At 24.4% G+C, this 16,799-nt stretch overlaps 1 protein-coding gene across 2 annotated transcripts; it reads right to left on the bottom strand.

Annotated features, from left to right (window-relative positions):
• Positions 1-4,227: 4,227 nt before the first annotated feature.
• LOC126900247 (15-hydroxyprostaglandin dehydrogenase [NAD(+)]-like) lies at positions 4,228-12,324 on the bottom strand. Of its 2 annotated transcripts, none has more exons than XM_050675826.1 (6): positions 12,123-12,323; positions 11,648-11,771; positions 6,192-6,304; positions 5,953-6,129; positions 5,704-5,861; positions 4,228-4,473 (listed from the first exon to the last, which is right to left on the bottom strand). In XM_050675826.1, the coding sequence occupies exons 1-6, from the start codon at positions 12,213-12,215 to the stop codon at positions 4,353-4,355; spliced, it is 786 nt and encodes a 261-aa protein (XP_050531783.1). In that variant the 5' UTR covers positions 12,216-12,323; the 3' UTR covers positions 4,228-4,352. The 2 variants fall into 2 exon arrangements, with proteins under 2 accessions (XP_050531783.1, XP_050531784.1); XM_050675827.1 differs by having other exon boundaries at positions 4,361-4,489; positions 12,123-12,324.
• Positions 12,325-16,799: the final 4,475 nt, after the last annotated feature.

Below are 16,799 nucleotides of genomic sequence, written 5' to 3'. Positions count from 1 at the left end.
CTCATTGATTGTGTCTGATCCCTGATGCAAGTCGGCCATATTCCCTTCCCGGATTGACACATGATTTGTATGTGAAATACAATATTTTGATTTTAAAACATGTAGTATTTTTCTTATTCGAGTACAATGTATATACTAAAGTTCTATTAATGATAAACGAATAATGCATAAGGTATATAAATAAGTATGATACACTCCATTTAAACTAAATATACCAATAATATCTTGGTGTTATACCAATCATACATGAAAAATATTTTACAACTGTTACACCAAAATTGTCGCAATATACATTTATAATATATTTAAATGAATGAAACATACACGCACCGTATTTGTCGCAACGATGGTATTCAGACTTACGTTATACGATGTCCATACGAAAATGTAATGTACTATATGCGTAGTTTAAATACAACATAAACTTCGTATTATCGGTAATTAAACTTAAACTACTCCAAGTATAAACGGCAAATATAGGAAGATTCAATTGACATTACAAACCAATAACTAACGAAATTGATTGGTGTAGCACATGTTAGAAAGACAGCGTTTGACCAAAAAATATCTTTAAAATAATTTAGGCATAAATATAGAATTATTGTTTATTATACGCCTGTAGGTGTATAAAACTACGTTTGAAATATATATAATTGTCTACTAGGCTAAAACTTCAAAAAGGCAATTTCTATAACTTTTATTGGTATGCCATATGCAAAGCCTCCAAGTTAAATGGAATATTATGAGTAATGTAAAATCTTTGACTGTTATATTAGAAACCTAAAATTATTGATCAATGAATTGATATAACTGCCATAAATGTGTATCCAAACTAATAATTATTTCAATAATAATTATCATAATAATCGTTAAAATTATTGTAACGATTCAACAATAGGCGAAGAATATTGTCTTTATTTAAATGTGTATATACCTTTCGAATAACCAATAGTTTTTTCGTCATCTTAGAACAATAAAATTAGTGCATATGTAATGAAATGTTACATTAATTATTTTAATTTGTTATATTACAATTATTTGTATAATTTTACAGTAAGTTCATAAAATACATCAATATATGTATGCATAACTATATTTATACTAATCACAGGATTTATTAGTACAGAATACAACAAAATTCCAGATAATCAAAAGATTAAGTCATGGCTTTAAAATGGGTACAAAATTTTTTCGAAAATTTAGAGGAGATCCTAGCCAAGTAACTATAGCCGGGGATATCAGTTACTGTTATCACTAAGTAAAGGTCTCTTTCATAGAGTCATTATTCAGAGTAGCTCGCCCATTTGTTATTGGGCAATAACTTTTTCTGTGTTGGCATATCAGCACACAAGAGAAGCCGCATAAATAGTTGGATACAGAGCAAATACATTAAATAATATTTTAATAAATCTGATGTAATATTATATTATTACATATAATATAATGTTATCATTTGTACATGTATGTCACATATTATGATTATACAAGATCACCAAAACAGGGTTCTCTTATTTAAAATACAAAATAACCCTTTAACTATACGATAAAATCTCCTCTTGTAGAAATTATTAAGTAACGCCTACACGCAGAGACTCTCTTTTAATTAACCAATTACAATACAAAGCCTCAGCTTCCAGGATCACGATAGAGATACCACCTTCAGACTATAAAAAGCCATTTTTCCGCGTCTAAACCAGTTCATTTGACGATTTTAAAATACACAAAATCTACGACGTTTTACTCAAGATTTCACTCTCCGGGACTTAGTCGATTTTTAATTAATTTGGACTTAAAATATTTTTCTTTAAAACTAAATGACACTTAGAAATTTTAAAATGAATTTTGTTTTAGTGAATCTTTTAATTTAATTTAATTTGTTCAATCATTAATAATATTTTATTTTTCTTGTTGTGGAAATAAATATCAAATAATATTTTAAACATTATATCTTCTTAAAATTATTTTATTTTAATAACAAATCCAACCTAACTTTAGACTTTTATTTAATAATAAAAATTTATTGTGAGCTTTTCTAATTGGGTAGCTAGTCTCGTTACTAATGTCTTTGTTTTAATAAACATCGCGCCGGCAGACAACGTAGAGAAACTTACAAATATATTTTTAGTGTTTAATTTTTATCTTGGTGAATATTGTGCCGCATCCTTTCAAGGCGCTTTCTAGTACCAGGATACATTGGGCCACCACAATTCCGCCTTGATAAATTTTCTACATAGATATAAATATTTCTGAATTTTGTTTTGGCCAGGCCAGAGGAAAATTTAAGAAATATTGGTGTCGATCTCTCAATAAAATATACTCTCTAAAAAAAATCAATAAGTAAAAAATTAAAATTGTATTTATAATAAAATATAGAGCGTTTAGAATCATTCACAAGTAAGACCAATTGTAGACTTTGTGTAATTAAATCATATTATTTAAAGTCTTGAATCGTTTTTTATAAGTAATTACATAGACTATAAGCAAAGGCGTAAAGCATTTGAGTAAATGTATTTGAATAAAAGTATTCAAATACTTTCATTGGTATTGAATAGTATTTTTAAATACATTTAATAAAAAGTATCTGAGTAGTATTTTAAATACAATTATTTAGTATTTAATACTGTTTAATATTCAGTACTATTAATATATTTTTTTTTTTTAATTTGCTAACCGTAACACAGCAAGCAAATTAAACTCAGTCAAAATGAAAATTGAGAATAATTCTCTGTTATTTTATATGTTACATTATAGTATAACATAATTATTGTGCTTATCTAAATGCTATTATGTATACATCTATTTTTAATACATCAGTTGAACCTACAATAGCCTATTGCAGGTTCAAATGATTTACTCTATTGTCAATAAGACATACTTTACAGGTTTTTACACGTGTACTAATATTTATTTTTTTCACTGATTAGTCTCCAATAATTAATTTTATTTACCTCTAACAAAAAATATCGAAAATAATAAATGAGTTCTCTTAATTTAAGAGTACTCAATATTTGACTCAAATTACCCTCTTGGTAATTATTTAGGTGGAATCTTTTGCTCTTAGTTAAAATAAAAACATTATTATTATTTTTTAATTGTATTCTTAGTATTTAAAATACTTTTGTAAAGTAATTGAGTATTACTTAAATACTTTTGTATGAAAAGTATTCAAATAGTATTTTAAATACATTTTTTTTTAAATATTTGAGTATTATTTAAAATACTTTTTAAAAGTATTTTTTACAACTATGACTATATGACGTATAGTGTAAATCGTATACGTAGTGCGTTTAATGCGGAAATCAACACTGGATTACTTGAAATATTATTGTATTACATAGGACGTAAAGTAAGTACAATTTAATCTATACTTTCGAACTTCCAACAATCTATTGCGTGATAAACCATTAATAATTAATGAGAGAAACAATTAATGAGAAAATTAATTTAAATAAAATTGAAGACAATTAAATCTACAAAAAAAACTTATAGCAATAAAAACATAATAATTTACTACCAATCCAATTTCTAGCTACTTAACTTATGCTTTCTCTGATTCTTTTCTTATTATTTTATTTTTGGTTTATTGCATTGATCATTTTTACAGATATATTAAATGTTTATAGAAAATTTTACGTAAGATCATCAGATAATATTAGACTAGAAAAATAATTTAATTTCTAAAAAAAAAAAAAAAAACGGAAGCACGGCGGGGTCGCGGCACAATATGGACATGGCATAGTTGGTACAAGTATAGAAGATATCTGACAGTGATTAAAATCACTATCATAAGAAACGCTTCGATGCAAATCTGTACATAGTGTTTAATTTTAAGAAATTGGTAGATTATTTCAAAAGCAACAATAACTTTTATTCCCTTAATTTTATCCCGATTAGTTATTTGATTTATAATTATAATATATGATTATTTGTATGATAGGCTAGGAACAAAGGAAGGCGAGAAAGAAATCTATAAATAAACTTGCAAAAGTAAGAGAGAAAAGGACTAAAAATTATCATCCAAGGTGGCTTGAGTAACTATCTAACTACTCGGATTGTTGGGACGTCTTTCTGAAAATGTACTAAAAAGAAAAAAAATACCATTTGTTCTGGGTCAGCTTTTTGAAAATTGGTATTATCTCCTACCAAAGTCCGTGATTTACCTCAGGGTTTTCGGTCTGGTCACATACTCGGGGCTTAGTAACTAATAATATTAAATAAATAAAGTAATAAAATTAATGCATTTTAATAACTAGATATCACAATATTTCAAATTTAAATTTATGTTTCTCAAAATATAGTTTTGTGAAAACTTAAGATCATAGTATTGTTGTGTAATTTATGTAAATCAAATTCTAGTATGAATAAACAGGCAAGTTAGCTAATCTTGGATTTTCATCATTTTCTACAACCCAAATATCGCCAGTACTTCCTTGTTGCAATATTTCTATCAATGCTTTACCAACACTTTCTGGCCTAAAAAACAATAACTCTATAAAGTCAAAAAAAAAATAATTATAAAATTATAAGTACAAGATGAATGGCGGTCAATTTATTGTGTAGATCAATTTATCGCCGAACTATAATTTTATATTACATTTTCATATTATTTCAATTTGATTTTTTGGTTTTTATAGTCAATAAGTTTTAAGTATTATTATAAATTTATTTTACGTAGTTTAAATTTATTATTTTTAAGGAGTGCAAGGGTATTTTAATAATGCACCCCTTAATATTTTTAATTCAAATCTTTTAGTAGTCTTAAGGTTACGAGTGAAAAACTCTTTATTTATTTGAAGAAATATTATTTTCCTTATAAATTTGAATTTTAGAAATTACTGGAATATAATTAAATAAAAAACTTAGTATCAATATCAGTAACAATTGATGTTTGGTATAAATTAATTCTCTTTTAATTGTTCTGATACTATTTATATCTTAGCCTACTCAGACAGTTGAGCAGTGCATTAATTTTTGTAATCTTTTTATTTTGTATACATACCGTTAAATTAATATACATTTGAAAATAATTGTATTTGTTTTATTATATTAGTATTTTAGTATTTTAATCAAAATCGAATAATTAAATTATTTTATTTATTTTGAAAATATGTGGTTATTGCATTAATTCAAAAAAAAAAAAATAAAATAAAAATACTACCTACAATATTGCGCTATTGAACAAAAACAGGAAAACTTGAAATTTTGATCATTAGTCATATGAAACATTTTAAAAATACTAGCATCACATTTTTATGCAATTTTTATACCTTCGATAATAGACTTTTCGATTTAATTAGTACTAATACCATTCATATCCGAAAACAGAAGTGGATACTACTGACTTTCTGCTATACACCACTAAATATCAGTAAATTATTTATCAGTAATTCATTCTGTATATTATCCATATGTATAATATTAACTTAACGTTAATACTTACATTTTTACTGAGGGAAATTATACATTTTCTTGTATTGTACTATATTTTTATAAGTAGGTTTATAAGTATATATTGCTATAAGTTTATTAATATACCAGTTGTTGCCTAGCTGTTAAGAAATACCTACATATTTATATTAATAAACTCGAATATCTAATCGGTTTTCAAATATAATATTGTTTTTAGTTTTAAATTAAATTAAAATTTTTATGAGATGATTTCAATGTTCAATGTGAATATCCCCATAAATAATGTATACTCACGATTGTAATGGGAAATTATTTGCAAACTTTTGTGCTACTTCATAAAACTCTTTGATTAAATGTTGATGAACTCTATCACCTTCTAAAAGTGGTGTGTCTGTAAAACCAGGGCATATAGCCATTATTCTCACATTAAAGTGTTGAAATGTTCTTGGATCCTTTAGAAAAAATCATAATTTTATTATTAAATTATTAATTAATTTGTGTTGTACTGGAAAAAATATCCATAAAGAATAAAATAAATCATACGCCCACAGCTCTAGTATATTCAACAACTGCTCTCTTTGTTGATCTATACATTGGAGCTATCCAAATATTTGACATTAATCCTGCTATAGATGCTGTTTGAACAACAGTTCCACCTTTACCTCCAAATGGAGTGCCCATATATTTCAATGCTAGCATAGTTCCTCTAACTACTCCACCCTAAAAAAAGTAAATTAATTTTTTATGTAACATCATGCATAGAAAAAGTCGTTTTTAATTACATAATTAATCTCCATTGTTTTATTCCAATCTTTCATTGTTTCGTTAAATATTCCAGCATTATTTATTACAATGTCTAACTTTTTGAAGTAATCGATGCATGATTTAAAAGCATCTAAAAAATATATTGACATAAAATCGGTTAATATAAATATAAAATACAAGGTTACAATAGAGTAAGTATAATTTAGTCCTGGAAGAGGTCATATAAACATTTCCACTATGTCATTAAATGAAAGAAAAAAATGATATATTCATCATGAAAACGTTTTCACCCAAGTAGGAATTCATGGCCCTCATCCCTTTAATTACGGCTCTGTAGAGATAATTTCACAAAAAACAATAAAATAAAATTTATTAGACCAATTATTGAAAAAGTATTATACAAGTTAATTTATTTTATATAGACTACTTAATTAGTCAAAAAATCAAAATGATGTTGAATAAGTTTTTTTGGTAGGTACATTTTTTTAAAATTTATTAATCATAAAATATTTATGTTAATCCTTTATACTTTATGAAAGTATATAACTAGTCTGTTATAATATCCACGCATATTAATTTTAAATGATTCATAAAATAATTGAATGTATATTATAAGAAAAGTACAGTGTCACAAAAATTGTATTATGTACCATATCATAAAAATGCTTTGTAATTTAAATATATATATTTCTATGTAATAATTATCTAAGTCATGATTACCGTGTAATATATTATAAAATGATTGTAATAAAACAGTCTAAAAAGATAGTACGGCGTTCGAGATTACCAAAAAAATAAGATATGGAGACTAACTATACAGAATGATCAGTTATGATAAAAAAAATCACTCTGTATATACAGGGTGATTTTTTTATCATAACCCACTCAATTACTTGCAGAATAATAATAATTTAAACATTTTTTTTTTTCATTATCTTTAGTTACACATTATTCTTGAATTTTTAACTATTTAATACTTTTTAAGTTCATCCCTTATGCCTTAAAAGGGGTTCAACTTCGTTTTTTTAAATGGTAACACATATTTTTAATTTAATAATATGTTTGAGTTTTTAATTTAATAGTAAATGGCATTTGAATTTTTAATATAACTTAATTCGTTTATTAGATATAATCATTTAAAGTTCCCAATTTTTGAATTAATATACAGGTATAATACACAAGAGATTACAAATATAGGTAGCTAATTGGTTTTTTATAACATCGATATTAGCAGGTACACAGCATTGTTATTATCAATTGTAGTAAGGCACATTGTTATGAGTTTATAAATACACTAACTGACAATACAGAAAGTATATCTATTGATAATCATAATTGATAATAAACAATCTGTGACTGAGACAGCAATGTCATAAAAATCCAATTAGCTACCTGTATTTACAATCCCATGTGTATTATACATGTATATTAACTCAAAATTTTGAAACTTTAAATGTTTATATCTAATAAGCTAATTAAGTTATATTAAAAATTCAAATGCCATTTACTATTAAATTAAAAACTCAAACATTTTATTAAATTAAAAATATGTGTTACCATTTAAAAAAACAAAGTTGACCCCCCTCCAAGGCATAAGGGATGAACTTAAAAAGTATTACATAGTTAAAAATTCAAGAATAATGTGTAACTAAAGATAATGAAAAAAAAAAAAGTTTAAATTATTATTATTCTGCAAGTAATTGAGTGGGTTATGATAAAAAAATCACCCTGTATATATATATATACAGAATGATCGAAATCTGGTAAGACACTTATTTTCTCAGAAACTATTAAGAATTTAAAATTTTTGTAAAAAGAAAAATTATTAAGTTTATAAAACTCTACAATAATATGAAGTTAAATAAATTTTTTTTTTATCCCTACAGGGATAAAAATGTTTATTTATAATTTTTTTAAATGGGAACCACTATTTTTGATTTGATAATATGATAGAAAAAAATAATTTCTTTTATTCGAACAACCGCTTACGTTTTATAATTGTTTAAAGATTTTGACTTTCAGAAAAAATATTGTCATTTATTACGTTTCATAATATCGATGGCAGTGCAACCGGTATTTTTGTTAGATCTTTAGTCTTACAAAACCATAGACTTAGATATTAATAATACACCGAAAACCGGTTTGAATCTATTATTGTTATCACTCATTTAGTGCGTAATAAATGTTTATAGCTAATTTACCTATCATAACTTGATCAATAAAATTTGGTTTATGCAACAGCAAATAAAAATAATGACTTCTGTATTTAATAATGTAAAATGACAAATTTGGCCTAATTGAGAACAAAATTGTTTGTAATTTTTTTACTATCATATTATAAAAGTTAAAAATAAGGGTTTTTATCCTTGAAGGGACGAAAAAAATAATGGTTTGATTACATATTATTGTTGAGTTTTTTGAACTTGATATTTTTTCTCTATAATAAAATTTTAAATTCTCAATATTTTTTGAGAAAATGAGTGTCTTACCAGATTTTGATCAACCTGTATAAACTAACTAACTAAACTATATAAAGTAAAAAGGCTAAGGTAGCACACTCTCATTCTCCTCTCTTCTTCCATTTTCACCTTTTTAATACATTTTATGCACAGTAGTGCAATTATTATTGGGTAAAGCAAAATACTGTAGCACAGTATGGAACATAGTAATGGAGTTAGATAGTCACTTAGCTGTTGAGCTCAACACGCCTTCTAACACTTACAAATCTCATTACGGCGTTGAAATTATTTCCTACCTGACTATAATTTATTTTCAAGAGTTTAAAAAAAGACAACGAAATGTGAGTCAATTTTATTAACATAAACATATTTTAATAAAAATATTAATCGTTTTTAAATAATTAGGTTTATCTCTATTATATTTTAAGAATGTACGGTGTACACACATTTTAAAAGTCACGGGAGCGAGGCGTTTGTGCTGCTACTGGTGCCAATCCGAGCAAAGAAGTCCTTAGAGCGTTACGACCGTTTTGTTGCCGGTGTTACTCAGTCTCTGGAGCAAGGCTGTGTAAACGCATATACCGCTTGGGGTTGCTTAACATGCATAAAATCTTATACTTACAATTTAACACATCAGCAAGATAATTTATACTTTAATTTATATTAATAATCTTATTATATTTGAACTCTCGACCTATGATAACATATTATAATGTTAACATATAATAATCATATGTAGCAATTCATTCGTCTCAAGACCTCATTACAGAAGAATATTATAGTTATATCCTTATAAATCTTTTTTTTCTTTTTATTATGTTTTAGATTACCAAAAGTCATTTTCTTAATAAGATTATTTTTTATTAAAGATACTTGTTAATAGTATGTTGTTATTTGAAAAAATATAGTTAACGTTCTCATACGGTATAAAGGATAAACATAAAAAATGTTTATTATGTTCAATAATCAACCATAAAGGGTTCATTGGGAAATTGATAAAAACATGTACCTAAAAAAAAAAAATTCTTATAATATTTTTTGGTCCTTAATTATTACTTAATTAATAAGAAGAGATTTGTTATAAATGAATCAACCTGTTTAAATATTATATATAATATTTTTAGCTTCAATGCAAAGCTGAGAAGGTATTGGTTTTACCATGATGTTTTGTTGTGTTTGTTCATGATAATTCTCAGCTGTCACCAGACGGTTTTGGAGATCTATGTGTTAAAAGATCTCAATTTTAATCTATTTGGACTTATGATATTCAAAAATTTGAAAAAAAAACCTTTAATTTTAATTGTTTAAGAAAATATCTTATAATTATGCAAACATAAAAGTAGCATTTTAGCTTCGATGCGAAGCTGAGAAGGTATTAATTTTACTGTGTTGTGTTTTTTTTTGTGCCAGTTACCACTTTTTGTTAGCTCTCACCGAACCGATTTCTTTTAACGATACGTCAAAAGATCACAAACCGTATCTAGTCGAAGACATTACCCTCAAAAATTGAAAAAAATTCCCTTGTTGCATATTTAAAATCGCTTATTTTTTAATTTTTATTCTTTAAAATTGCATAACTTTTTTAAAAATGACTAAATCGATATATTTTTTTTTTATAGACACATGAGGTATTTACCTATTATTTGGTATATTTTTTTTATAAATCTGACCCATTACCTGCCCACAGGGGGACAGTTGTCAAAATGATAACTTTTTAAACTTAATATTTGAAAATGTTCCGAAAACTGTGACATTTATGTATATATATCTTAAATTATAGCTAATGTAATATACTTTATCGTGGAAAAAAAATTTTCGGACTTTATTTTATCTTCATAGTGAAAATGGCTATTGAATTCTATTTTTGTTTAAAATTCTCGATTTTATATTTTATATGTTTAGTTTTGTTTATATATTTTATTCATTTGACATACTTTTTTTTTAAATTGGACCATTTCCCTTAATTCAGATACGAGGTTATTATCTCATATTAAGATTTAATTTCAATATTTTTTGGAGAGATTAATTTTACTTTTGGGATGCTTATTTCATAAAACCACAGGCTAATGTTTTTCAAAAGATTATTCAAAAAAATAATTTTAAACATTATATAATCCTAAAAACTAGAGTTTTGTAATTAAATTTATTATTTTATACTAGTACCATAATTTTTTATACAAATGTTGTAAATTAAATCTTTAAAAACAAATAAATTATATGTTGAACACGTTGATTTCATAAAGTTGAAAAAATTTAATTGTATCAATAAAATGTTCAGATTTGATATTTAAAATTGTATTTATTATTTGATACTGTCTGCATTAGATTTTAAAACAATTTTTTTAAAATAATAACTTTTGACTTATTATTGTTTCTCAAATGATCGATTCAGTTGTTATGTAATCATAAAAGTCCTAATTATTTTTTATAAAATATGTAATATCTCTTTGAATTATAAAATGCGGGACTTTTATATTACTACTTGTAATTATTTATTTAGTATTAATCAGGTGCATATTTGAGACCTCACCTCAGGGATATGTAATTAAAAAAAAATCTTTTTCAATAATAAAAACATTAATAAAAATGTAGACTAAAAAAATAAATATATAATGGTGGCTGAGTGATAATTTCTATCCCTCCTTAAATACGCGATTTGATTAAATTTATACAAAAAGGTCTTGAGTGTCATTTTCTAAAAAAAAAGTAGAAATTACGTCAATGTTTAAATTATATTGCTTTAAAATTCTTAAACGAGTAGTATTAAATTAATAATTATTTTTCTACATCTTATTAAGAGCGGATCCGGATGAAATCATTGAGCATGTTTATCCCCTAGAATTATTAAATATAGTAACACTTGTTATTAGGAAAAATAACGATGGAAAAAATTATATAAAATTTATGAAAAACTGATAAAATCACTTTTAGCTTCTTCAGAAAATCCTCCGGATCCACTCCTACTTTATACTTTAAAATATATAGGTTAACTTATAATTAATTTTCATAAGTACTTTCAAATGATAAATTATCAGTAACATCACAATAGACTGCTAAAACATTATTTTGTCCATATTTTTTAGAAAACTCATCAACAATAGATTGACATTTTGTTTTGTCTATATCACAGAACGCAACCTAAATATATTACTCGATTACAATGGATAAATAAACCAGTTTTCAAAAAACATTATTATAATCAGCTTTTGATTTAAAAAATTTATTATTTAAAAATTTAAAAAGTATAAAAAATATTTAACTCTAAAAGGGATGAAAATATTAGTAAAAACTGAAAATTAATTATAACAATTAAATTCATTATAATCACAAAACAAAATATATTTACTGAAGTTTTTCGCTGTTTGTTACTCTAAATATTTTTGTGAATTATAGAGTGAAGTATTTTTAATACTTTTTAATTTTAATTAATATTTTTATATTTAAAAAAAAATTATTTATTTTATGAAAAATATTTTGTATAGTACTTACTTTTACGCCATTAAATAGTAAATAACTGCAATAATTATAACCAATACCTGATGCTGCTCCGGTTACTAAAGCAACTTTGTTTTTTAAATCCATTGCGAAGAATAAAATAAAATGACAATTTTAAAGAAAGTATCCTAATGAAGAACATAAACATTAAAAGCAGTTGATTGAGTGATTGTTGTTGTTGAATTAAATTATTATATACATTTATATTTATATCTTTATCTTTCATTAAAGTACTTTTTTTTATCGATCACTTTTAGATAAAAAATGTTATCAGTATTATATAGTTACTATTAGATGGCTTTAAAATTCAATACTACTCGTGATTATGATGTGAATAGTTAATTTTTGAGGTATAAAATACAGTCGACAAAAAATTCATTTAAATTTTTCATTTTGCGATTCATTTATTTTAGACCAGTTAAATTATTTATAAATTAACTGTTTTGAGGAATTTTTTTTTTTTTTGCTTTTAGTTATATACCGTTAATTTTTTTATGATTTGTGTAGTAACTCAAAAAGAAGGAATAAAATAAATAAAAATGAAAGGTTAGTTTGGTGACTGAGTTACTATTTTAGTTGTACTAATAATGTTATTACTCGAGGTATGAGTACGAGGGTTTGTAAGAAAGATAGAAAATGATAAAAAAATAAAATGATCTTTATTTTATTAATATGAGGTTTATTGTGATTGATTTTCAACTCAGTAATATCAATAATGCCATGAGTTTTGATGGTTATCGATGATGACAGGTGGGATTGAATCAACTCGTGTGTCTTCCCAGAGTAGTATGGAGGCTTATGAACCTCCTACTTAACTTCTGAAATAGGCACGTATCAAAGATATAATTATGTACAAACATTATCGATTTATTAAATTTACTTGGTAAATTTTGTATTATTGATAATCACTTGATGATTTTTCGTTGTGCCTACTCAATCTATGTACTCATAAAATGTAATTCTAAACCTTATATATTTTTGGTGAAATTATTTATTTCCTACCTTGATACTTTCAAATAGATATTGTTTTATTGTGCGATATGTAATGTAGACCAGGCGGATCACTTCTCGCATATACTACGATAGAAAAATAGTGTTAACTGATTGATCGCAATTGAACGTACTGAGAGCCTTTAGCAATACTGACCGTATATGAGCGAGTGAGAGCATTCTGACCACCATCAGAGTGACATCTGAGCCCGAATGCTCATTATTTTGGGCTTTTTATATTAAGTTTGATGATATTTTCTAAGGCAAGAAGTGATCGCCGAAGCTACCTTTATTTCTTTATTGATTGTTATTACTACATTTTCGTCAATATTAATCTTTATTTTATTATGTTCTATCGTTTCTTCCATAATATCTTACACATTATTTGTTAGCTTATGTCTAACCCATTACTATTATAAATTGTTTATTATTTCCTGTTTCTTTTATATATTTTTATATAAAATTTCATTGATATATTTTTAAACATTTAAAAAGTATATATATATATAGCTTATTCTTATTGTTATACATGTCATGTTATGTGATTTATTAATTGAATTCTTAATTGTATTTTGTAACAATAATGATATACTATGTAAATCATAACATCCAGTGGATGTTAAAGACAAAAAAGAGGAAATTGTACGAGAAGTTTTGAAAAGATTTTGTGAAGAGCCTCGTAGATTGATTGTTAAGTAATAAAGATATTTCTGTTTGTTATATATTGTTTTAATGACCACCTCACTACCTTCTCTGCTCCTGTGAAACTCATATGTTAAAAACAAAGATCAAAACAATATAATCTAGGATTTTCTTTGTCTACCCCTCCCCACCTATATACAATCCTGACTAGGCCCTTGACATCAACCCCAATTTTATTAAAGTTGTGTCCTAACTAAGGTTGAGTATGGTAATGAAAACATTTATCATAATAAGGGTATATTAACAATTTTGTAAAAGTAATTGATTGATAGTACTCATAAATAATAATGATTAATTATTATGGAATTGATTATTAAATATTAGCTTCACTTTTTTAGTTGATTTATTGTAACTTTCTTTTGAAGTCATGAATGTCAAAATCAAATAAAATTTTTAAAAGACCAATAATATTTATTTAAAGATTGATAAAATGCATTTTTTGTATTTAAAACTTTTCTTCTAAAATTAAGTAAATTTTTTGGAAAATTTTTCATATAAGAATTTAAGTTATAACTAAGAGGAATAAGTTTATTAAATAAAAATGATAGCGTTAATATTTTTTTTTAATATCTTATGCTATTTTCATAGTGTTATAATTATTATTATAAAAATAAGTTAAATTTATTTTAAACCGATTCGTTGCTTTTGTATATACCTGTAAAACTTTACTATTTAAATTGATTGAGTTAACGTACTGAACATTTTCTATTGTCTATAATAAATTCATTTTTGTTTGGAATTCAAATTGATTTTTTCAATTTTCTCCTTTGTATTTGCGTCTGAAATAACTAAACTATTTGAATACAATCTTTTGATATTAATTAATGGTGGCGTCACAAAGTTAAATAATGTTTTTGTTTCTATTCTTTCATCAATTATTTTGTTTAACTCTACTTTTTGTGTTAAAATATTAAATTTATTTAAATTTGGAAAAATAAAATTCTATATTATATTTTCTTTATAGGCTTCTTTAATATCAAATATATTATTCAATTCTGAATTATTGTATTGTGTCATTATATTAGAGACTTGTTTGTATTAGGAATTTAGTAACTGAGGTTAAATATTAACAGGCGTTCCTTCTCTATCTGTAATAATTTTTTTGTTTGTCTGTGTGAGTGCGTTTATATTTCAAATTACATTACTATTGTTTATAAAATATTTATTAGTTATTGAATCATTATGTAGTTCAATTGTGTTAATTGATTTTTTAACGTGATTTGCTATTGTTTATTTTAATTTATAAATGGGACCAAATTTAGTGAAACTTATTACATTAATTGGAATATATTTGGATTTTTTATCCGAATGTACTCCAGGAATCCAATGCGTATTGTTTTCTACAATGTAAAGTATTATAAGTGGACGATTACCTAACCCATAAACGATTCCAGTTTTATTAATAAATTATTAGTGGAGTCAACAACGTAAGTGTCATGATTATAATAATTTGCCAATGAAGCTAATTCAGAATCACTGAACCAATAATTAGGAAGATCATTAAGGTTATCAAAGTCAATGACACTATTATTTTTTTCCAAAAAATTGTTACCAATAAGAATGAGACAATATAAGTTTTTTATAATAAAAAGGTATTACTATAATCTATAGAATTTATGTAATACTAATGTTAGTTGTACTTAAAATTGTAAGCAGTGTTTTATCTGGACCTCCTGTTGTTAAATTACACTCATCAATTATTATGTTCTGTGGTATTGAAGTGTATATAATACAATTGACATTTGACCTGTGTCAATAATTATGGGTATACTAACATCATTGATCTCAACAAAGAAATGTAATGCAATAGGCGTAATGTTATTTTTTGTGATACAATTGATTTTATTATTTGATGAATTAAAAGATGAACTGGTTGTTTCAGCAGTTTTTAACCTTGATTCAAGTTATTTTAGCTAAGTTTTATTAAATTATATTATTTAATTAACAGTGTGACCTACAATGTTACATAATTGACATTTTATCTTATCTCTATAAAGGCAATTCTCTAAAGCATGATTATCTTTGTTACAAATATTACATCTTAAAGTATTTGAATTATAATTCTGTGTATTACGATTGTTTTGAATGTTTTTAATTTTCTTGATTGTTAGTNTCTGTGTATTACGATTGTTTTGAATGTTTTTAATTTTCTTGATTGTTAGTTTAATATATATATATATAGATTGATAAATCTTTAAACATTTAAAAAGTATATATATATATATAGCTTATTGTTATTGGTAATATGTCATGTTATGTGATTTAATAATTAAATTCATACATTTTATAATGTAAAAATAATGATATACTACGTATATCATAACATTTGTGTCTCTCTTTTTTTGTTAAATAATGATTTTTTATAAGAATATGAAAAAAATGTTTAGAATCACTCTATTTTTACCACGATGAGAATTCATTAATGTTGTGTACTACTCCACCTATAATTGAAAATTGCAAAAATAACTCAAAAATTAATAATACAAAACTGGTTATCGATTAGTCAAAATTTTTTTTAAATAACATATTATTCTCCGTTTGCATAGAAAAATAATAATAGGTCCCCATTTAACTTTTGAAAGTTTCCTCTAAATCTACTCTTAGGAATACATTTTTCTTTCAATAAACTTTACATTAACAACGGTTTATTAAAATAAATTAAATTTTAATCTATTCATTTCTATCATAATTAATTATTTAACAAAAACTAACGGGTATTATATTTAAAAAATCACATTGTACATTTTTCATTTTTTATATCTTATAAGGATATAGACTTAATTTTTTTAATATCAATATGGATAAATTGTACTTATTATTATTATTTAATTGAGAAAGTAACCGGTTAAAAACAAATTTTATTATTATTTTTTTTTTAGAATAACAAAACTTTATTTTATTTAATTACACTCAATCTGTTCTAATAATTAGTTATTTTTTTAGGATAAATTATTCAGAAACATAGGAAATCATAATATT

Source organism: Daktulosphaira vitifoliae, unplaced genomic scaffold (genome assembly GCF_025091365.1).
Source record: "Daktulosphaira vitifoliae isolate Bord-2020 unplaced genomic scaffold, ASM2509136v1 Scaffold_3, whole genome shotgun sequence".
In the NCBI taxonomy this organism is placed as follows: Eukaryota; Metazoa; Arthropoda; class Insecta; order Hemiptera; family Phylloxeridae; genus Daktulosphaira; species Daktulosphaira vitifoliae.
Note: the sequence above shows the minus strand (reverse complement) of the source record. Positions and strands in the feature narration are given on the sequence as shown.